At 41.3% G+C, this 24,676-nt stretch overlaps 1 protein-coding gene across 2 annotated transcripts in view; it reads right to left on the minus strand.

Annotated features, from left to right (window-relative positions):
- wdr7 (WD repeat domain 7) overlaps positions 1–24,676 on the minus strand; it is a 65,724-nt gene that overhangs the window by 38,628 nt on the left and 2,420 nt on the right. Inside the window, exons 6-20 of one of the 2 annotated variants that reach the window (XM_058056288.2) lie at positions 24,380–24,456; positions 23,960–24,079; positions 23,729–23,874; positions 23,536–23,635; positions 23,082–23,229; positions 22,530–22,645; positions 22,314–22,446; positions 21,958–22,178; positions 21,626–21,821; positions 18,880–19,094; positions 14,428–14,661; positions 13,942–14,235; positions 13,217–13,413; positions 9,502–9,599; positions 3,008–3,154 (exon numbers count right to left, since the gene is read on the minus strand). In XM_058056288.2, the coding sequence (XP_057912271.2) occupies positions 3,008–3,154; positions 9,502–9,599; positions 13,217–13,413; positions 13,942–14,235; positions 14,428–14,661; positions 18,880–19,094; positions 21,626–21,821; positions 21,958–22,178; positions 22,314–22,446; positions 22,530–22,645; positions 23,082–23,229; positions 23,536–23,635; positions 23,729–23,874; positions 23,960–24,079; positions 24,380–24,456 (2,442 nt within the window). The remainder of the gene's footprint in view (positions 1–3,007; positions 3,155–9,501; positions 9,600–13,216; positions 13,414–13,941; positions 14,236–14,427; positions 14,662–18,879; positions 19,095–21,625; positions 21,822–21,957; positions 22,179–22,313; positions 22,447–22,529; positions 22,646–23,081; positions 23,230–23,535; positions 23,636–23,728; positions 23,875–23,959; positions 24,080–24,379; positions 24,457–24,676) is intronic. The other variant, XM_058056294.2, reaches the window with a different exon arrangement.

A 24,676-nucleotide genomic window follows, 5' to 3' on the forward strand; every position in this document is an offset into this window, starting at 1 on the left:
AGCAATCACATGGTTATTAACACACCCAGGAAAAAACTCCACCATTACATGAAGGGGCAAGAAAACAAGCACTTTACTCCCTCACATATATTCAAATGTACAATGGTGTGAAAAAAGTGTTTTCCCCCTTCCTGATTTCTCATTTTTCCTGCATGTTTGCCACACTTCAATATTTCAGATCATTGAATTTCAATGTTAGTCAATGACTAATGTGACAAAGTGATTTCCCCCTACAGCTAATAACTGGTTGGGCCACCATCAGGACAACAACTGCAATCAAGCGTTTGATAACTTGCAATCAGTCCCTTAAAGTGCTGTGGAGGAATTTTTGGCCCACTCATCTTTGCAGAATTGTTGTAATTCAGCCACATTGGAGGGTTTTCCAGCATGTAATGGATTCAGGTCAGGACTTTTAGACAGCAGAATTCATTTATCACAGCAAGTCTTCCAGGTCCTGAGCATCAAAACAGCCCCAGACCATTACACTACCACCATCATATTTTACTGTTTGGTATTTTTCCTGGCAGTGTTACTTTTATACCTGATGTTTACTTTTATACCTGATGTTTGCAGGCAAAATTGAGGTGATTGAGCTGTTTAAAATTTTCGACATTTTTGGATGATGGCTCTTACTGTGGTTTGCTAGAGTCCCATAGCTTTAGAAATGACTTTATTACCATTTCTAGACTGATAAAGCTCAATTACTTTCTTTAGATGTCGGCATGATGTCTAGCTTTTCAGAATATTTTGGTCTAATTCACTTTTTCGGGTAGGCAGGTCCTATTTAAATTATTTAGTGTGTGAAAAACCACAGTTATGTTTTAACAGGGGCGAGCAATCACTTTTTCACACAGGGTCTTATAGTTTGGGATTTATTTCTCCCTTAATAATAAAAACATTTCAATTAAAAACTGTATTTTGTGTTTAGTTGTGTTGTCATTGACTAACCTTATATTTGTTTGATGATCCCAAACATTTAAGCGTGACAAAATTACAAGTCAAGGAGAGGGCAAACACTTTTTCACACCACTAAATACAATATATGGTTTCTGAATATATGGTATATATGGTTACATATATCAGTTGGACGTAAAATGTGCTTGTTTGATGTGGGTGCTGAAGTACAAAGAAAAGAAATTCTGATTAAATTTCTTTATCGGGAACACAGAATAAACTTACCTCCACCGCTGAAATGTACAAGCATAAAGCATTTTCACAAATGAACTACTTTCAACGGAAGTTTGAAAGAATTGAGACTCACACTGTGATAATACGTATACTCACCTGTTCCACCACAAAACTATTCTGAATCCAATACGATAAAATAACTTTTTGGAGATGTCAGTGTTATAAGATGTGATGTAAATGGATCACATTCAAATGCCAAAGGCTGTATGAATTTGTGGTGCTTCCTTGGACTTCTGGTATGACGAAAACATTATATGTACAATGTATGTACATGTACATGCACTTGTATGTACCATTTGATCTGACTCAAATATCTCCCATTGACTTGCAGTAAGAAAAAAAAATAAGTGGCTACGGACAAACACATCAAAATATATAGCAGTCTTGTTTTGACTGATATGATGTCACCTTGAGGTAGACTGAGACTGAAGACCTACACAAACAGAGGACTGAGGCCAAATCCTGCAAAGTCACATTGCCTACTAATTATACTACGGTTGTTGCCATTGCTTGGATGTAACTTTATATGTTTGGGAAAACTAGAAGTTAACAGGTTTAATTGGTAAGCAGCATTTCTCTACAAAAAAGAATAGCGCTGATGAAGGAAACATTAAGATTGCTATGTAAAAACACATTTCCATTTCAGCAATTATTGTGAGTTACTCGTGCTGACGCTGCCATGTGTCAATATCAAGCATGCAAACACTGCGCAAAAAATAAGGTACTGAAAACCTTAAACATTCAAAAGACAGAAAAGTGAGAGACAAAACATCAACAGACAACAAAACACAGCATACATGCTAAAAAAAACAAAAAAACACACCAGTCAATAGGTCTATGGTCAATGCACCCTGAAACAAATCATATGAAGGTTTTCAGGGGAACTTGAAAACAGTTGCTTATGTGTAACAGTCTCATGTCTCAAGTACAGTTGGTCCTCGGACTACATATAAGTTCAGTTCAGTTGTAGTATAAGTTGGAACTTAATACCTAAGGTCATGGCCAAAAACACTGGCATGTAAAAATGCCAATGTTTTTGACTGTATGGGGGTCAAACTGTGGGTTTTAATACCAGCACCATCCTGTGGTGGGTCATAAAAATAATACAACAAGCACGACAGAAGGGGTAGAGATGTGAGTTAACATGAACAAACACCATCATGGTCAAGTACACATGACACACAGAGGGCGCATACAGAATACAGTCATTCAAAAAATAAAATAAAAGAATAAATGTGGATGTCTTTCACACTGGAAGGGCGCGACAAACTGAGTCTTCCTCTATTCTATTTAATTATCACTGTCCATTTCATAGGAGTAGATCCTTTCATATGTTCAACAATCCCATCTTTGATGATGGTCATGTATGTTTCAGGGTCTTGGAGCAGGTGTGCAGCTAATGTTAATGTTTCATGTTGTCAATTTTCACTTTCCTTTGGCACGCAGAAGAGTCTGCCTTACTAGGTCGTAAAACGAGGACCACCTGTACTGTATTGAGATCACGGTTTGATTGAGTGGCTTGAAAGTGAATTGAACATAGCTACCACAAGAAATGAGCAGGTAGACATACGGTACTATGGACCCAAATAGGACAAAGACAAGGGGAAACAAACTGAGTTTAGAGTTAAGATCGATGCAAGAGAAGCAAAACAACAAAGATGGGGGAAAATAACTAACAATGGAATTAGGGGCTAAAAACAAGAGATGAGGGATGAGCGGGAAGCTCAAGAAGGAAAATAGGAAGAAGGAAGAGAAGTGGGTGAATAAAGAACAGAACTTGAAGAGCCCTGTAAGCTGTACCCGTCAGCTCAGTCAGTACCTTCATTGACTGAGGGGATGTTATGAGAGGCAGGCCCAGGGCTGGGGGAGCCAGGGGCCCTCTGAGGAGGAACCCCAGGGGCCCCCAGGGGCCCAGCAGTTGTAGTGGTAGCAGAAACACTGGAGCTGGCTGTGGTGGCTACAGCAGCTTGTAAAGGAAGAGAAGGAGAAAAATAGTGAAGGAAGGAAGGAAGATGTTAGAAATATGTTAATTCTATACATAGACACAAAGAACACAGAGCAGGGAGGAAGATTTTCCACAAACAAAAAGAAGACAGCAAACGATGATGTTTAGAATTTTGAGGCATCATATTCAAAGAAAAGACACTTGGAAAACATGAACATCAAACTTATTGTACAGTACATTCTATATATTGAATGGGTATCTGGATGGAAAGAAAACAGCACAAAGAAAGGTGAAGAAAGTGTGTTAGGGAGGGCGGACTCACACTAGGCCGTGTTGGACTTGGCAGTAATTCCAATTTCCCTCACGCTGTGGATTATTTCCACTCTTATAACAAGTCTGTCTTATTGTTTCTTTTATTTCATTCATTAAATGGAGTGTTTCCACAACCAATACAAAATATTGGGTCCATTGAGGGTCAAGTTAATTTAATTTTACTTTTTTTCAGATCCTCATCCTTTTAATCAACAAACTAAATCACCTTATTTCAGGAAAATATGGTTTGCTATTGGATTTATCATTTTGTAGTGTCCATTATTCCTTTCAATTTTACTAATATTAGTTCTAATTACATAGGCACATGCATATGTGGTATTTCTGCTATGCTACACCTTAATGTTAGACGGGCTTGCTAGAGGCCTTTTGCCTACAGAACATGTCCTTAACATGCTCAGACTCAACAGCCTTGGGTGTCTTGGCATTTTAAGATAGCTTTAGCCCTTTCGCATATGCACATGGTACAGATAGATAGATAGATGGATAGATAGACTTTCTTTATTGTCATTGCAAAATAACACAGCAGTGAAATTGCCAACGAAATGTCGTTGCCTGGCTCCCGTATAATAATAAATAATAAATAATAATGTGGAGAATAAATTGATGACATCAAATATGAACAATGTACAGCGTAAACAGTAATTTGTACAAATAATTTAGTATACATAATACAAATTTAAAGTTTTGCGTGTGCGTGTGGGCAGGTAGAGGGGCTTATTTGGCATTCAGCAGTCTGACGGCCAGGGGGAAGTAGCGGTCTCTAAACCTGCTTGTTCTACAGCGGATGCTGCAGAGCCTTCTCCCAGGTGAATCTAGGTGAATCTACCGAGTGCACCACCTATTCCCATTGTCTTTCCAATAAGCATATTGAAGCTGAGCACAAATCAGAGCACTAATACTATCCAAATATGACGGACTTTGGGTGCAAAGTGGCCCCAAGCATGTTAACATTGGCCAATTGTGAGTACGCCCTGATCAATACCATTAAAACTCAACTGAAATGTGCAGCTGCCCACCCAATGGACAAAGCAGAAGTTTTATGGTCAAACGAAACAAAGATTGAGCTATTTGGCCATACTGACAACGCTGTACTAACTGTTAAGCATGGTGATGGTAGCATCCTCATCATGCTCTGGAGCTGTTTTGGAATCATGAATAGCTCCAAATGTTATAACATCACTTCACCACAAGTCACAGCTAGACACCTGAAACGTGGACACAACCGAGTGTTCCAGCGGGACAATGACCCCAAACATACATCAAAACTTGTTTTGAAATAAAGAAGCTTCTGGCATGGCTTTCGCAAGGCCTCAACCCTACTGAACATCTGTGCTATGCTAAAAAGCCGGGGTTTGTGCCAAGAAAGAATTTAAATAAAGTTTCCAAATTCTGCTAAGAAGGGTGGTCAAATATTTATCCAGAAGCTTGTTGACATCCACAAAAGATGTGATCATCTTAGCTGTCTTACAGTTTGTTTTAGTAAAATGGATTGGGAGAAAAAACACATAAAAAAAAGATACCCTTCATTCACCTTTGAATAAAGTGAGAATAATAATTATTTTTGTGTCAATGAGGCATTTTCTGCCACAACATGCTCAGAGGGAGTATCTGGCACTACAGCATTAAAAATGCAATCAAATTGTATTCATTTTGTGCTTTTAATATGATGTTGTTACCTTGCCCCCATACCTCTGTTCTGCCAGAGAACACGAGCTAGTTGGGGACCGCCGATTTAAAAGGTTCAAGCCTGAACATACAGTGCATCCGGAAAGTATTCACAGCGCTTCACTTTTTCTACATTTTGTCATGTTACAGCCTCATTCCAAACTGAATTAAATTAATCTCTTACCTCAAAATTCTACACAAAATACTCCATTATGACAATGTGAAAAAAGTTTTTTTTGACATGTTTTGAATTTATTAAAAATAGAAAACAAAAAAAATCACATTTACATAAGTATTCACAGCCTTTGCCATGAAGCTCAAAATTGAGCTCAGGTGCATCTTTTTTCCACTGATCATCCTTGAGATCTTTCTACAGCTTAATTGGAGTCCACCTGCAGTAAATTCAGTTGATTGGACATGATTTGGAAATATAATAACTGTCTATATAAGGTCCCACAGTTGACTGTGCATGTCAGAGCACAAACACCAAGCATGAAGCCAAAAGAACTGTCTGTAGACCTGCGAGACAGGATTGTCTTGAGGCACAAATCTGGGGAAGGATACAGAAAAATTTCTGCTGCTTTGAAGGTCCCAATGAGCACAGTGGCCTCCATTATTCGTAAATGGAAGACGTTTGGAACCACCAGGACTCTTCCTAGAGCTGGCCGGCCTTCTAAACTGAGCAATCGGGGAAGAAGGGCCTTAGTCAGGGAGGTGACCAAGGCCCCGACGGTCACTCTGTCAGAGCTCCAGCGTTCCTCTGTGGAGAGAAGAGAGCCTTCCAGAAGGACAACCATCTCTGCAGCAATCCACCAATCAGGCCTGTATGGTAGAGTGGCCAGACGAAAGCCATCAGACCAGAGAATTTTGTTTTGTCATGGTCTGAGAGTCATTCAGGTGCTTTTTGGCAAATTCCAGACGGGCTGCCATGTTCCTTTTACTAAGGAGTGGCTTTCGTCTGGCCACTCTACCATACAGGCCTGATTGGTGGATTGCTGCAGAGATGGTTGTCCTTCTGGAAGGCTCTCCTCTCTCCACAGAGGAACGCTGGAGCTCTGACAGAGTGACCATCGGGGCCTTTGTCACCTCCCTGACTAAGGCCCTTCTTCCCCGATCGCTCAGTTTAGAAGGCCGGCCAGCTCTAGGAAGAGTCCTGGTGGTTCCAAACGTCTTCCATTTACGAATAATGGAGGCCACTGTGCTCATTGGGACCTTCAAAGCAGCAGAAATTTTTCTGTATCCTTCCCCAGATTTGTGCCTCAAGACAATCCTGTCTCGCAGGTCTACAGACAGTTCTTTTGACTTCATGCTTGGTGTTTGTGCTCTGACATGCACAGTCAACTGTGGGACCTTATATAGACAGTTATCATATTTCCAAATCATGTCCAATCAACTGAATTTACTGCAGGTGGACTCCAATTAAGCTGTAGAAAGATCTCAAGGATGATCAGTGGAAAAAAGATGCACCTGAGCTCAATTTTGAGCTTCATGGCAAAGGCTGTGAATACTTATGTAAATGTGATTTTTTTGTTTTCTATTTTTAATAAATTCAAAACATGTCAAAAAAAACTTTTTTCACATTGTCATAATGGAGTATTTTGTGTAGAATTTTGAGGTAAGAGATTAATTTAATTCAGTTTGGAATGAGGATGTAACATGACAAAATGTAGAAAAAGTGAAGCGCTGTGAATACTTTCCGGATGCACTGTACAACCTGTCAAAAATCATTGCCAAATTCAAAATCCATGCCGCACACAACATAATGTCTGTTTACAGTACAAATCATGCAGTGCAAATTCAAATGATGAGCAAACCATTTATCACATTTCCGATGTCAGGGAAAGGGAACAAGATAAGTTCACAAAAGTTACATAAATGTCCCTGAAAAGAAAGGAAGTGAAAAATATACTTTGCCCAAAAGCATTTAGTAAATAATGTAAATAAAAACCTGATGCTACTTTACAAATGAAGACAGGGAAAGGTTTCTGACACAGCCACCTTATTGTCCCTTGTGAACTGGATGAAGAAAAACAATCGACAGTCGTCCCTTTGCAATTTTGTGGCTTCACTCGATGACGTTTTTTTTTTCCCAATATATACTAATTATCAGCACTGTTTCATGGTTGACTATGGCCTACTATTAGTCAAAAAATATATAGTTCCAGTGTCATCTTATAAAGAACACTAAAATCATCACACGGCAACTTAACACTCAAATAGCTCAAAAGGCTAACTAAATATATAAAACTAAATACAGAATCCAAGTACCAATACTAGTTTAAAATAAAAAGCAACAACTGTTTTAACAGCTTCCCATCATGCATTTCATCCCAGGAAAGCATTTCATTGGACATGGTTGCCGGAGTGCATCCATTTTCTCTGTCGCTTATTCTCACTAGCGTCGCTGGGTTATGCTGGAGTCTATCCCAGCTGACTTTGGGTGACAGGCGGGGTACATCCTGGACTAGTCGCCAGTCAATCACAGAGCACATATAGACAAACAACCATTCACACTCACATTCATACCTATGGACAATTTGGAGTCGCCAATTAACCTAGCATGTTTTTTGGAATGTGGGAGGAGACCGGAGAACCTGGAGGGAACCCACACACGCACGGTGAGAACGTGCAAACTCCACACAGAGATGGCCAGGTCTTCCCGATCTCCTGACTGTGTGGCCTACAGGCTAACCACTCGTCAACCGTGCGGCCACGGTTGATCACCGACACAAAGAGACATAAACATATACGTGCATTTCAACATCAGAGGGCCAGATGGCTCGAAACCATCATCGGCCCTAAGAAGGACCCTTAGCTGCCTTCTAAGGTGCCTGCCGTAAAAAAAAAAAAAAAAAAAACATGAAGTCCACCCTGAACAGTTTGCGTCAATATCAACGTATAATTAAGCAATTTGCAGTGATTGACCGACTAAGTCCCAAAGATCGACCCGTCAATCCTGAAGGACGGGTTGGTGACCCCTGCTAATTGAAACTTAAACTGCCACAAAGAAAGGCATAGCAAAGAGACAATAGTTAAAGCAAGATTCATTCTCATTTAGTTGGGAAGAAAGGAAACAAATACAGAGGAGGAACAAAAGTCAAGTCAAGACATCAAAAAAAAAAAGTGCGGTGAAAGAAATACTTAAGACAAGAGTGTGTATGGTGTCGGTTTTCTTCTCTAATGCGGGTAGCAGGCTGAAGCCATGCAGTAGAAGATGAAAGTACGTAAGAAATGAGAGAAACACAGGAAATAAATTATAAATACAATCGCCAGCTTTTTTCCAGGAGTGGTGAGGTAAAATAACTACTTTTTATACACATTTATTGTACAAGATTACATAATGCATTGTTATGACCCAAGAATCAACAATGTATGTTTAAAACAGTTTGTGCAGTGGATGCCTATCGCATTATTTTAGTATCCAAATGTACGCAATCTGCTTAACATTTTATAATACAGATTATTTTGTTTAAATGTGTCATCATCGTATATAATATCAAAAAGCTAGGAAAAAATATCACCCTGCTTGTACTGGGAAACAAAACAAAACAGACTGCTCATACATACACAACACCCACCTGGTTGGAGTACACACTCTGAGCAGAGGTCATGGCCAAGTATTCTCTCTGAATGGATGTGAATAGGCGTGTGGCGTGAATAAGTCCACGCGCTTGTCACGCTTTGCCTCCATTAGAGCGTGACAATAGCACAAAAACCCTTCCCCCCTGTGACATCCAAGGCAAGTGTGTGTAGTATAAAAGTGTTCAGGTATTGTGCTTCGTGTGTGTGTGTGTGTGTGTGGTTGGCAGATGGTGACAGCTGGTTACAATATCCCCTACAGTGAACATGATTCAAAAGAAAAACAATACTTGCTATACTTACTACACTGTTCTATTGTAATTGTATGTTACCTATTTTTTCAGTTGATTCCTTTTTTGTTTTCCTTTGGAAACATATATTCTAGCAGTTTAGAATAGTTCATTATAGTTTAGTGTTTGTTGTTTTTGTGTATTTTTCAGCTGCAAGAACTACTACAAAATGCATTGAATTTGCAGTATAAAATCAAATTATAGTTTAAAATTAAGATAGAATCAGAGAAATAAAAAATATTTCTTGCTTAGGAAGGCTTTCTTGGATAGGGTTGATCTCCAGCTGTAAGACGTCTAACGTGTCAAATATGACAAAAGAGCCCTTTAAAAGACTCACCGGGTAAGAAAACACCAGCAGCTTCCTTATGTGATGTATTTTTTTTTAAATTCTCTGTGGGATTTGTTGCCAGTAGGCAGCATTATGAACCCCCACCTCCCGCCGAACGTCCCCGTAGGGCCCCATGGGTGTGTGAAGCAAGTGCCCCCTCCTTTTGTAGTTACCTTGTTTGATCTGGGCTTGTAGTGCTGGGTTGGAGGGCTGAGGGGGAGTGGCCGGCATCCTACGAGGAGACTCCGGGGTTCCTCCTGGTCTGGGAGGCCTGGAGGAGGATCACAAAGACAAGGCATGAAAAATTAAAGGAACAGGCAGGAGAAAGGTGGGCGAGCACCAAAAAATAAAATACACACTCACTCCCTTGCACAACAATAAAAAGAGCATTTGTGTGCTCAGGTTGCTGAATTTTTAATTGGAGGACACAATCCTTCTCTTGAGCATACCAGCGACACACAAACATCCCATGGGACAACTAAAAACAAGGATGTCATTAATATGCATTTTTAAGAAAATGTATAGTGATTAATCTAAAACATTCCAGACACAAAAGCTATATGGACTGATGAATTTTTGCAGCTCATTTTGTACTTTTTGGCAAATGACTGATTTTCTTATTCTTTATGCTAATGATGGTTTGCACCTTGTGGTGTAGCCATTGTGCTTTTGTTCATCAAGTCTTTTAACAGCAGACATGAATACCTTCCGTCCTGATCTCAGCAAGTGGTTGCTGATGTCACTAACAGTTGTCTTTTCTTTTCACTTTCTGATGTTTTTGTTGGTCTACCTGTGCAATATCTGTTACTGAGGACTTTCCAAATGGTTGTACTGGCTAAAACCAGTATTTGGCACTGATTGATTTTCCATGTCTGCTGCTACCTACTGCTTCCATTGAAGAAGCACTGTAACATACAAAATGTACCTGTCAGTCACAATTTCTTCTAAGTTGTGCATCCAATGCAGATGTAAATACCTACTGTACAAATAAAGGCTCAAATGGGTTTTCTAGTGGTTAGCATGTTGGCCAGGAGATCAGGAAGACCTGGGTTCGATTCTCCACTTGCCATCTCTGTGTTTGCATGTTCTCTGGGTACTCCGGTTTCTTCCCACATTCTAAAAACATGCTAGGTTAATTAACGACTCCAAATTGTCCATAGGTATGAATGTGAGTGTGAATGGTTGTTTGTCTATATGTGCCCTGTGATTGGCTGGCCACCAGTCGAGGGTGTACCCCGCCTCTTGCCCAAAGACAGCTGGGATAGGCTCCAGCATACTCCACGACCCTAGTGAGGATAACTGGCATTGAAATGTTGCTCTCTGGTCTCAGCAAATGTAAAGAAATTTGAAATGACAATGATAAACCGATTTCTAGTGGTTGTGTCTACTTATATCCCTTGACTAAAAGAGATTTAAAGCCCTGTGACATATTTACACAAACAGGTTTAGTCTCAGAATTCCGCAATAAAAGGTTAGGATTAAACCACAATAATATACAAGGCTTAGTAACAAATGTGGGTTTTGTCAAAATAATGTCATTCTAACATCTTCTACCACTGCAGTGTTTTTTGCAGTGCAACGTGTTGGGTGTTACAACAGATGGACCTAGTCCTTTAGCGTTAAATCTTTTATAGCGCAATGTGCTCAGACAGACCAAATAAACAGCTTCACAGACCTGGCTGAATTTTATCTGCTGTTATTACTGTAACTGTGCATTGCCCTCTGTATTATCACTCTGCATTCAGTGACTTGTTTGGCAGGGTAGATGTTCTGTTGTTTTCATACATTTTAACAGGAGTGTAGATTACACAACTGGTAAATTTAGTTGAGTAATTGAGACCCACAAAAAAAAAAAAAAAAAAACACAAACCAACAAGAGATCACCAAACCGCCTCGCTCACTCACGGTGCATACAAAAATAACATAGCTATACTGTATCAAAATAGACACTGACATGCTGAACAAAATATATTTTGACTAATTTACCCCCCTCATACACACACTTCCCAAAAGGGAAGGTACCTAGCATGCCTTGCGGGTTACAAACTAGTATATATAATTATTTTCAGTTGCACCATGAGTGAGGCAGGCATTTGTGGTCGCAAAATTGTGGGTTTTCCCCACAAATAAAAAATTGTTACATTTCCAGGGTCACGCACATGGAATTGCAAATATGCAGCCATCCATTGGACACTTACAGTGAAGAAAATAAGTATTTGAACACCCTGCTATTTTGCTATTTCTCCCACTTAGAAATCATGGAGGGGTCTGAAATTTTCATCGTAGGTGCATGTCCACTGTGAGAGAGATAAACTAAAAAGAAAAATCCAGAAATCACAATGCATGATTTTTTAACAATTTATTTGTGTGATACAGCTGCAAATAAGTATTTGAACACCTGTGTATCATCTAGAATTCTGACCCTGAAAGACCTGTTAGTCTGCCCATTAGAAGTCCACCTGCACTCCATGTATCATCCTGAATCAGATGCACCTGTTTGAGGTCGTTAGCTGCATAAAGACACCTGTCCACCCCATACAATCAGTAAGACTTTAACTTGTAACATGGCGAAGACCAAAGAGCTGTCCAAAGACACCAGAGACAAAATTGTACACCTCCACAAGGCTGGAAAGGGCTACGGAGCAATTACCAAGCAGCTTGGTGAAAAAAGGTCCACTGTTGGAGCTATCATTAGAAAATGGAAGAAGCTAAACATGACGGTCAATCTCAATCGGAGTGGAGCCCCATGCAAGATATCACCTCGTGGGGTCTCAATGATTCTAAGAAAGGTGAGGAATCAGCCCAGAACTACACGACAGGACTTGGTCAATGACCTGAAAAGAGCTGGGACCACCGTTTCCAAGGTTACTGTAGGTAATACACTAAGACGTCATGATGTGAAATCATGCATGGCACGAAAGGTTCCCCTGCTTAAACCAGCACATGTCAAGGCCCGTCTTAAGTTTGCATATGACCATTTGGATGATACAGAGGAGTCATGGGAGAAAGTTTTATGGTCAGATGAGACCAAAATAGAACTTTTTGGTCATAATTCCAATAAGCGTGTTTGGAGGAAGAAGAATGAAGAGTACAATCCGAAGAACACCATCCCTACTGTGAAGCATGGGGGTGGTAGCATCATGCTTTGGGGGTGTTTTTCTGCACATGGGACAGGACGAGTGCACTGCATTAAAGAGAGGATGACTGGGGCCGTGTATTGTGAGATTTTGGGGAACAACCTCCTTCCCTCTGTCAGAGCATTGAAGATGGGTCGTGGCTGGGTCTTCCAACACGACAACGACCCGAAGCACACAGCCAGGAAAACCAAGGAGTGGCTCCGTAAGAAGCATATCAAGGTTCTAGCATGGCCCAGCCAGTCTCCAGACCTGAACCCAATCGAAAATCTTTGGAGGGAGCTCAAACTCCGTGTTTCTCAGCGACAGCCCAGAAACCTGACTGATCTAGAGAAGATCTGTGTGGAGGAGTGGGCCAAGATCCCTCCTGCAGTGTGTGCAAACCTGGTGAAAAACTACAGGAAACGTTTGACCTCTGTAATAGCAAACAAAGGCTACTGTACCAAATATTAACATTCATTTTCTCAGGTGTTCAAATACTTATTAGCAGCTGTATCACACAAATAAATTGTTAAAAAATCATGCATTGTGATTTCTGGATTTTTCTTTTTAGTTTATCTCTCTCACAGTGGACATGCACCTACGATGAAAATTTCAGACCCCTCCATGATTTCTAAGTGGGAGAAATAGCAAAATAGCAGGGTGTTCAAATACTTATTTTCTTCACTGTAACTCAGGTCCTTAAGGGATATGAGCCCAAATACTAATGTATAATGTTTTCTTACAGTGCACATGAGAGTGTCAGCTTCGTTACCTTGCTGGTGCCTTCTTCATGTGCTCGCCGACAAAGGTGGCATTGGTCATGCCCATCAGAGTGTTGGCGAGAGAGATGACGGACAGGAGGTGTTGCGTGGTAACCGCCCTTGACACGCCGTAAGTCCCCTTACCAACGATGTCTGACAGTGTCAGCTTCCGGCCTGTTGCAAGGGACAACTGTCGCAGCAGAGACTCCTGGAACACAGGAGGGAAAATAAATGAAGTAAAGATTGTTTATCTAGAAAGTTGGTGATGGACAAGGTAGTGGTGAAAGCTCTGTTTTTATTTTGACTTTCTGGCATGTAAAGTTCATTCATTCATTTTCTACCGCTTTTCCTCACGAGGGTCGCGGGGGTGCTGGAGCCTATCCCAGCTGTCTTCAGGCGAGAGGCGGGGTACACCCTGAACTGGTCGCCAGCCAATCACAGGGCACATATAGACAAACAACCATTCACACTCACATTCATACCTATGGACAATTTGGAGTGGCCAATTAACCTAGCATGTTTTTGGAATGTGGGAGGAAACAGGAGTTTCCCACGCATGCACGGGGAGAACATGCAAACTCCACACAGAGATGGCCGAGGGTGGAATTGAACCCTAGTCTCCTAGCTGTGAGGTCTGCACGCTAACCACTCAACCGCCGTGCCGCCGCATGTAAAGTTATTTATACATATTAATTTATTGTAACCTCGACCAAAAACAAGTATAAGCAACTTTTACCTTAAAGGTGGGCAGCATCAGGGACATGTGACCTCCTCTGGAGATCAGGCCGAAAGAGATTGGGCAATGTGGCCTGAGCATGCCCAGTCGCTCTAGACAGATGCCGTCCAAGTTCTCGTTGAGGCCCCAGGCATGCAAGCAGGACATGAAGAGTTTGGCCGTGTCCATTGTCAGGTTGTACTCCAGAAGACTCAGTGACTTGGACTTCTCCTCACGCCTCCTCATCTCTTCTTCCTCTTCCTCATCTTCATCCAACAGGTGCTCCTTGATTGTCTCCTTCATTGTTTCCTTTACCTGAATGTGAAGAAGACATCATTGCATGTTAAACATGCAGATCTAACTGAATTATTTCATAAATGCACCATATTATAACAGCTTACTATATATGTATTTTTTTTTTTTCTCAGACAAATTCACACATACAAATTAAGCTATCAGTATAAGAAGTTATTGATAGGTTTGGATTTGTGCGCGTCTCTTCCTGACCTGCTTAAAGATCTTGTTGGCCAGAAAGGAGCCTCCCTTGTCAGCCCCAGCCTGGCTCTTCTGCAGTGTCTCAGGGGACACCAGCATGGGGTTCGGTCTCTGAGCTTCTTCTGTCAGCAACTGGATGATCACTGCTTCCACATCAAAAAACAGCACATGCATGTCAGGGTCCGTGAGGTTGGTCTTCATTGCCTGGACCACCAATGCATTGTGGGAGTATTTTGGCAAGTTGCCCTAGAAAAAAGGGATGTGAGAGAGAATAAAGAATGATGAAACATATTGTCAATAAAATAATACATACACTTAATAAATGTCTTCCATAAGGTTCCATAAAACATAATATTTTGGTTTTTTTTTTCGATTAAACTGCTTTTTTTCTCACCCAGGTGGTCTCTGTGTCAGTGTGTGATGGTGGATGAACATTGCCATCTAAAGGCAGCGCACCCTATTACACATATATTTGCATAAACAAACCCCAAAACACATCCTGTTGGTTTATATTTATAAATACCAGAAGACAGAAATGCTTGTCATTATTTGGGTTTCCTCATACTGTGCAAACAAAGGTTGTAAGCACAATTGCTGTGTTTTTTTATTGAAGCAAAGGCATATATTTCACCCTAAAAGGCTTTCACGGCATAACACCTTAGATTTTTTTTTAATTAAGGGCAAAGGGTAGACACTGTGATTCCTTGGCACTTTGTGACTTGCAGCTTCACGCTATCATTGTTTTCAAAAATGTAATATTTAATCAATCATGCTGTTGTCGTGTTGGAATACGACCTCTTCTTCTTTCTCTTTTGGCTTTCCCTTCAGGGGTCGCCACAGCAAATCAATCTCCTCCATCCAACCACGTTTTCTGCATCTGTCACTCACACCAACTACCCTCATGTCCTCCTTCACTACATCCATAAACCTTCTCTTTGGTCTTCCTCTATGCCTCCTACCTGGCAGCTCTAAACACAGCATCCTTCTACCAATATATTCACTATCTCTCCTCTGGACATGTCCCAACCATCTCAGTCTTTATCTCCAGAGCCTCTAACATGTAATGTCCCTCTGATGTACTCGTTCCTGATCCTATCCATCCTGGTCACTCCCATTGAGAACCTCAGCATCCTCATCTCTGCTACCTCCAGTTCTGCTTCCTGTCTTTTCCTCAGTGGCACAGACTCTAGACCAAACAACAGGGCTGGTCTCACCACAGTGTTGGAATATGATCGATGATTAGTAAAGGAAAAAATTATATTTAAGAAACTTTTGGATATTTTGCCTAGATTTTAAAGCATAAAAAAGGCTAAATGAACTAAACTACAAATAAAAGGCATTCAGAAGACTTATTCAAAAATGCTGTGATATGGTGTACTCTACACTGGTCACTAGGCGTGTTACTTCAATTCTTGAGGCTCTCGTAATGTTAAAAAATGTATTTAGAATATTTCAAATGTTTTACATAGTCTTAACTATGAAAATATTCCATTTATGAATAAGGATTCCTACTTATACATGGGCAGGTATGGTAACCACGATAATTAAGGAATTTACATGTGCTTTCTGTTGGTGGAAAAGCATTGAATTGGTGTGTGTGCCTCAAGTACTCAGCAGAACAATGCAGTGTGTGTCTGCTCAGTCTAACCGAGGATAACATGGCTGTGTACTTCATTATGCCTGTTTGGTAATTTTTTACTTATTTGAGAATATGGTGTTAAACATAAACACCACAATCTGCTAGTGATGTCTTCTATGAAGTGCAGGCCGGGGTAAAGTTCTTGACAATGCCAATTGAGCAGCAGTGTGCTAAGGAAAAGGAAAGCCATTACCATGTCTGATCTCGTATTCACACACTGGAAATATTGCACATCTATCAAGCAAAAGAAAAAAATAACTGCAGGTTCAGCAGAAATAACAGAGGACAAACTCAAAGTCACATATTGACTTCCTTACACCAAACTAAAAGCTGTAACTGTAAATACGCACAGATGATGGCTTACAGCTGACTGGGCGTAGTGTTTGTGTTGATAGTCTGACATTTCATGGTCATTATCTATCATCACACGGCAGGGGAGTGCACACAGCCACTCACACGGGGAATGGTGGATGGTTTTGACCCATAATGTGTATAGATATGAGCGAGAAATGATCCTGGGGTGGGAGCAACAACAACAACAAAAAAAACAATAATGACACAGAGAGGCAGGGGAAAAAAGCTACTGTTGTGTTTTGGCCTTTTCAGAAAAGAGGTGATTATGGGGAGTTATTGGGGGGAAAATCCCGGGAGACACCACCGATAAACACACAACTGAAGAAAAACGACAAAGTCACAAAGCAACAGTCACAGGAAGAACCGATTTGCTGAAGTCAAGTATATACTCCCTTATAAAAGTATTGCAACACTGAGGTCAAGTCCTTTATTTCCGATATCAAGAGATCAACATTTTATCTTCCATTTCCAGCAACTGAAAGCGGCTATGGTGAAGGCCTTGGAAAGCATCACAAAAGAGGAATGCAAGTTTGGTAATCTCAGTGGATCATAGGTGAATGTGTGATGTAATTCGTGGTCAGTACCTGTGCCCAACTAGGTCAAATGCTGGCGTATAAATAGCGTACTGTATATAATGACTTCGTTAGGAGATGTAGTCAAGACCATTCAAATTTGTTCATTTACCAATCAACAAGCAGTCACATTTACATAAAGGCCACTGTTGCTTCCTCCATACCTTGCAGATATGGACATTGGAACCGTGTTGAGCACAAATCTACCGCAGGGTTTGTCAGTCAGTGTTTCAAGGAGGTAAAAGAAGATAAATATTGTAACAATGTCTCTTGAAATGTGGGCAGATTGTTTTTTTGCTGTTGTTTTTGCTTTCTGAAAAGGTCGATCTCTATAGGAAAAAAAATATATATATATTTTCCCCTTCCCTGACATTTAGGACCCTAGAAGATACCAGCAGTTTGCTGTCAATGTCAACACCCACAGAGACACACAGTGTTCCAATCTTGGGGAGATAGCAGTCTGAAATCACAGACCAATTAAATCTCAGTTGGAGATTAAGCAAAGGTCAACATATAACAACTCCATGTGTATTGTGTAGATCCAGTATGTGTTGGATTGAGAGTAGTGGTTGACCGATTAACATCCCGGACAATAATTGGGGTCGATATGTGGACTTTTGAGGTTTTTCAATATCTGCCTTCAAGATATCAAGAAATCACTTCAAAACGGGGTTATTTCAGCTCAGATTCAGCAACAACTCTCTTTCTACCCCTCCGTCCTGCCGGCTGCGTCTTCTGTCTCAAGCATTACTCCACCCATGGCGCCATCTGATTGGTTAAGAAAGCCACAGCACACAAGCGAAGAAGGACGTTTTTTCGAGAGGAAAAACTTTGGCAAAACTCTTCTTCTTCTTTCTCTTTGGGCTTTTCCCTTCAGGGGTCGCCACAGCAAATCAATCTCCTCCATCCAACCCTGTCTTCTGTATCTACCCTCATGCCCTCCTCCACTACATCCATAAACCTCCTCTTTGGTCTTCATCTACGCCTCCTACCTGGCAGCATCCTTCTACCAATATATTCACTATCTCTCCTCTGGACACATCCCAACCATCTCAGTCTGGCCTCTCTGACTTTATCTCCAAGGCCTCTAACATGTAATGTCCCTCTGATGTACTCGTTCCCGATCCTATCCATCCTGGTCACTCCCAATGAGAACATCAGCATCCTGCTTCCTGTCTAATATTAACATTAGTTTGATGGCTCTCACATTATCTTCAAGGCCTCTATAACATGTAATGTCCCTCTGATGTACTCGTTCCTGATCCTATACATCCTGGTCATGCTGAGAACCTCAGCATCCTCATCTCTGCTCCCTCCAGTTCTGCTTCCTGTCTAAACTGTAATAAACAAAACATCCCAGTGCTACATCGCACAACGACTACTAACGTTACAGTGAGCAGCAGAATAACATAAAAGCGGAGTAAACATTAGCGCCAGCTCTGCTCACTCGTAGTACCTCAAGAGGCTGCAAAAGCCAACACTATACATTCATTCATTCATTGGGAATGTTGTTAGCAAAGCATTCAGTCCCGTCTCGATACCGATTCATAGCGAAATTTAGCGACTTCTTATCTTATAGGAAACTTGTGGAGACTGACATGAAAGCATGTATCCCACTTCTCAACGAGCAGCAACGTTTCCCCCTTCTTAAAGCACTCACAGTCGGCTACTTCTTGTTTGTGACGTTTCCAAACACATTATTTTCTCCCTTTTTGTCTCAGACAGTGTCCTGATGCAAATTAGATGATGATTACGACATCTTCCAGCGCTCCCCTTCCCCTCACAACACACTACCGCAAATAGACTGCAGTCTTGCAGGGAAACACTGACATACCTGTATAATTATCTACCAATACAGTGACCATACTTCTTCCTGTTCTGTAATGTGAGTGTTTGTACCTTGTCAGCGTTGTCTGCAGCCAGCAGATTGGTGGCAAGCGTTTGCAGTTTGTGCTGAGCCATGTTCTTCAGTGCCGCCAGGCTACGGCGAGTCATTGCCTGCTTTAGGTTCACTGCCGAATGGCTCAAGGTGTCCACAGTGGCTGGAGCCAGTTCATCACAGGCGTTGAGTATCTCTACAGCAGTTATACCCATCACGCAGCGGTCCAAAGCCCCTACAAACATATGCAAAGTGATCAATGGCAGACTAATGACAGTGTCCTTTATAAATGCATAATAACAAAGAGATTTTGGTTTAGTTTTAAGCATTGTAAAGTAAATAAAGAGCCTCAAAATAACATATACATAAGTAACATCTCAGTCCAGCCATTGTCTTGTGTACCTCAGAACAAAGTTCCCTGTGTCGGTTTGCTTGTTCCCGATTCTTGTCACATACTTGCGCTCTGTGGCTATCCATCTCTATCAACACCGTTTTTCTATCAATACCAAATTTTCTCTCATAACATCCCCCAATACTTCGATTTCGGGTCATCGTAATGCTCAGTACCATCATCTTTTGTCTCAAATGTGATTCAGGGCACACTTATCTCCAGGTGCAACAATTGTCTGCCCTTACAAAAGAGAGAGGTTTAGAGGAGACACCATTAGCTGCAGACAGAGTTGATATCAGGATTGCCTCTGAGTATTGAGTGAGAAGAGAAGTGGCACCATTATGCTGTGTGTGCGTGTTTGTGCGTCTCTCAGCCACACTTTCTCTCTCTCACACATACACACACTTTCTCACTCCTCTCTCACATACACTCTTTAATTTCACACTCAGTTACCCTGCAATCTCTCAGCAGCAGCAGGCCCATATCCCCCCCCCCCCACACACACACATGGTCTTTCCCAGTGGCACATCATCAATCAAACCAAAGTTGTCTTTTTGCAGCACATACATGTTTGCTGCAACGGTGGAGAAGGTACCTTAATAGTTGGCATGTAGAAAAAAACATTTTTCAAAATGAGGTTTTGAGAAAAAAAAAAAACAACCTAAGGAGGTTGCAAGGTGCACAGGTGGTTAGCGACAGGCCACACAGCTAGGAGACAGCAGTTCGATTCCACCCTCGGCCATCTCTGTGTGGAGTTTGCATGTCCTACCCTTTCATACGTGGGCTTTCTCTGGGTACTTCGGTTTCCTCCCACATTCCAAAAACATGCTAGGTTAATTGGCGACTCCAAATTGTCCATAGGTATGAATGTGAGTGTGAATGGTTGTTTGTCTATATGTGCCCTGTGATTGGCTGGCGACTAGTTCAGGGTGTAACCCGCCTCTCGTCTGAGGACAGGCTTCAGGCCCCCCCGCTACCCTTGTGAGGATAAGCGGTAGAAAATGAATGAATGAATGAACAACCTAAGGAGGAAGAAGGGGACATCTTTGTATTATGTACAACCAGACTGACCCAAATGTAAGTCTTATTATCTGGGTCCTGAGCAGGGGTTTCAAACTCATTTTCACCTGGAATTTGCTGGAGGTCTAGTCTGGGTGAGGCTGGGCCACATCAAGTGTTCCACAAAAAAAGGTATTCCAAAAATGTTTATAAAACACAAATTAAAAAAAGCATATACTGTGTTTTGTAGAATGGCTGAGAGTGCTTCTGGTTTCCCAGGATGCCTTGCAGCACTTTAGCACTGTTTATTATTTCCCTTAGTAGTAGTCATCGGTGTCCTGTGTGTGTACCTACTGACCACCCGGTTCATTTCACTGTGTGACAAAGCTCACAAAGTTCTATTGCTTGCCCAATTTGAGAGCCTCTTGAGCCGCAATTAATTTTTTTTCAAAAGTTTGAAACCCCTGTTCTAGCAGTTTATGCATGTGTTAAGATGGTCCGGCTCTCTTCCATTATTAACACCATTTTTACTTGCCATTTTTGTAGCAACAAAGTATTTTCTCCAGTACAATGCTGTTCCAACTTATGTTCAGGGTAAGGTACAACAGTATGTTCCAAACATTGTTTTTATGTAAACAAGGAGGTAGTAAGTACTCATTATGAATTATTCATTCATTTTTATCCTCACAAGGGTCGCAGGGGTGCTGGAGATTATCCCAACTGTCTTCAGGACTGGTCGCCAGCCAATCACATGGCACATATAGACAAACAACCATTCACACTCACATTCATACCTATGGACAATTTGGAGTCGCCAATTAACCTAGCATGTTTTTGGAATGTGGGAGGAAACCGGAGTACCCGGAGAAAATCCATGCATGCACGAGGAGAACATGCAAAGTCCACACAGAGATGGCCGAGGGTGGAATCGAACTTGGTCACCGTGCAGCCCTGTAGGAATTAGTGTTCATATATAATTCTGAAATACACATTTTTTGTTATGGATAACCATACCTTTTTTTTTTTTAACTCACTTCACTTCAACACTTTGTACCATTTCAGGCTATTCATTGGATTTCAACTACATGAATTTCAATAAATAACTGCAAAAATTGGGGTGTTGTAAAAATTTTTGACCGGTTGTGTAGTTGTTATCCTCCACTAGTAATAGCAGTTGCCTTATTATCAATCTGTTATGTGTTAAATTGCTGCATTATTTCTTTTATGACACAGTGAGACAGATTGCTTTGTTGTGTTAAGATACCAAAGATAAGTTTCTGATGTGTTGACAAGTTTTGCTTTGTTTGCTTGCCAAAATAAAGAGTTGAAATCCCTCAACTATAACTAAACCTAAACCAGCTAATGTTACCCCTTACCTGTATCCATCTGCCAGACGTAAACAGAGCCATCCGAGCATCCAACCACCAGGTAGTCATCAGCCGGACGCCATTTGATAACTTGGATTGGGAATAGATGCCGCGATGCTAGCATGATGCACTTCCTTTCCCTGAGACTGAGCAGACCAACTGAGTGGTCACTGGCCACAGAACAGACGCAGTGCTGCACCCGAGTCTGCAGAGAATGAAAGGGAACAGTTATAATTGTTGACAAGAACAGAGATCCAAAACAGTGGTACCATCCAATAAAAGGACAAACCCCCTTTCTATATTAAGGTGACTCTTATTTCATCATATGAAAGAGGACTCACACTGCAGTTTTCTGGTGGGACAATGAGCTGGGTGATCTCTCCTCCATGGACACAGAAAATGTGTTTCATTTCTCCGGTGAAAATATCCCAGACAATGACAGAAAAGTCCACCCCTCCAGACACCAGAGAGCGCTGGTCGTAGCGTGGGGAGATCTGGTACGGATACAGGACACACGTCACCTTGTTCCTGTGACCTCGCAGTGTACGATGGGGTGGCCATCCTGCAAATCACAGGGACAATAAGCAAGGATAGCAATATACTCATTTAGGTACGGAATGAAATGGCCTTGGCCTAAGTTGTATAATGTTCAAACTGTCAACACAAGTCTTCCTTTGTAGCTCCATCTCTCCCTCACCTCTTCTTAGCATGTGTTCTCCCTGTAGCAACTGAACGATTGCGGTTTGAGTAGCAGGAACCAGAATGATGCTGCCATCTTCTCTTCCGCACACCAGTCGACCCTGGGAGGGGATGTAGACGCTGGCTGTCACCTGAGGAACATAATTTCTCAATTAAAACCCAAGTTTGAGTGGCATGCTACTCCACTACCCTCCTCACACACACTGATTCAAACCTTAATGGGTTCCTCTTTGCCTGGCAAGACGCTCAGTTGGTCAATAATTCCAGAAGACACAGGAGTCAACTTATCAAACGCCGCTTGCAGACTGATGGTGAATGAGACCTGCAGCTCTGCAGAGAGGGAGGGAAGCAGTGAGTTTACCCGGCATGAGGGGAGGTTATTGGATTTAACGATAAAAATGGAATTAAACCTTTCATAAAACACACTCTCAACTGAAAAACTAATACTAGACCGTCTGAAAATACACCACTCACTGGTGTTGGGTATAATTTTGGCCACTAGATGTCACTCTGCCTCTGCATTTAGATTTAAGTGTGCTTTGTGAGAGAAGGTTGTGCAATAATACATAATAATAGTACATTATAACAATACATTAAAGTACATTAAAACAATAATAGTACATTATAATGTTAACTTCATGAGATAATAGTAGCAAATAAAACCTTACACTCATATTATTGCTGACATGATATGATAAATATCACAAGATTGATTTCATTTGTATTGACTTTGATGCTTTTTCTAATCAACTCTTTTCATCCTGACCTGCAGGGGTGGGCAGATGCCGTGGAGGTGAGGCATCAGGGATGCTCCACAGAGACAGTTTGCCTGCAGAGTCTCCCTGAATCAACAACTTGTGGAAGGGCTCCCGTCGGCCAAAAAAGAAGCGAGTCACAGGAGGGCAGATGAGGAGCTAGAATGCGGTTAGAAGGGACCAATCAACTCCAGAACGAACATCAGTAAATTAGAGCATGACCTCATAAATGTGATTTTAGATGACATTTTCCTTGATTTCACTTTTATTTTGTGTGTTGTTATTCATTTATTACTATAAAAATTCCAGAGAAACTATTGTCAAAAATGGTCAAATGCTGGAGCCTATTTATTTTCGGTATAATACCATCTTTATATATGTTTCCACAGTAGTCTGCTGTTTCAAGTAAAATACATGGCTGCCACAATGTATTTGTAATTTTATAAAGTCGTATTCGGCACTGACTTGTTTGTCTGTTAGGTTCTCCATGCTGTAGATCAGCGGAGGTATCGAGCCTTCTTTTTTCCCAACATCACTTCGAAAATGTACACTGGCAGGAAGGCAGCTGGACAACAACAAAGAAAACCAAGACTTAAGATGAACAATTGGATTGGCTGGACAATGACAATAATGACAGTTGGAGAAGTAGTAAGTATACCTGGCTGGTAGGCTGTAGATGTAACTGCAACCATCCTCCGTCCAGATAATGACTTTATCTGCTGCAATGAACTCTCCTCCAGCCCAGGTCTTATCATTATCAATGGGCACCGAGCAGAGCAACGAATAATCGGCTGCATCAAAAACCTGATTGTCACAAACATCCGGGTTTCAATTTCAAGATTAAAGCGGTGCAAAAATCTGAAGTACTATGATGAGTAAGTTGTCTTACTCTCCAGAACTTGGAGCAGACCACCAGTAGGCTGCTCTGAGTGAAAGTACAGAAGGAAATACTCTGGCAACCCTGACAGTAGATGGGTTTGGACTCCTCTTCAAACACTGGGTCCAGGTCCTGAGCACACACACACACATTTAAATAATATAATAATGGTTTAGATGTACAGTATATACCGCCTTTTTACACAGTGAACCTAATTTTCATTCACACACTGGTAGTGGTAATCTACATCTGTAGCCACAGTCGCCCTGGAGTGACTGACGGAAACATGGCTGACAATTCGTGCTTACAGCCTGTCCAACCACCCCACTTTTGAGACGATTTGTATCATAGTCCACAGTCTCATTTATAAGTAAACACAAAAAACATGTAGCATTTCCTCTTCCCGAACGAACAATCCTTATAGTAGCGTACCTGCATCCTGTTGACTTCCGCTGTGATGATCCAGACTTTCAGAATACCCGTCACCGACACCGCCACTACTGTGTCCTCTGGAAAGCAGGCACAAGTCACACTGTAAGCTTCTTTGTTAATAATTAAAATTTCAGCATATCCACATTCAGTTTTGTGAAACTAGCCCAGTTAAAAGATGTGAATAATACAGTAGGTCCCTGTTTTTTCTGGGGTCAGAGGTGAACGGTCACTGAGAGATCTATTTTTGATACATGCATCGATAACCTGTTGGATGGGGCCAAGCTACGTTTGTTGATA

The sequence above is a fragment of the Doryrhamphus excisus genome, linkage group LG10, assembly GCF_037039965.1.
Source record: "Doryrhamphus excisus strain RoL-2023G ecotype Guam linkage group LG10, RoL_Dexc_Guam_v1.1, whole genome shotgun sequence".
In the NCBI taxonomy this organism is placed as follows: Eukaryota; Metazoa; Chordata; class Actinopteri; order Syngnathiformes; family Syngnathidae; genus Doryrhamphus; species Doryrhamphus excisus.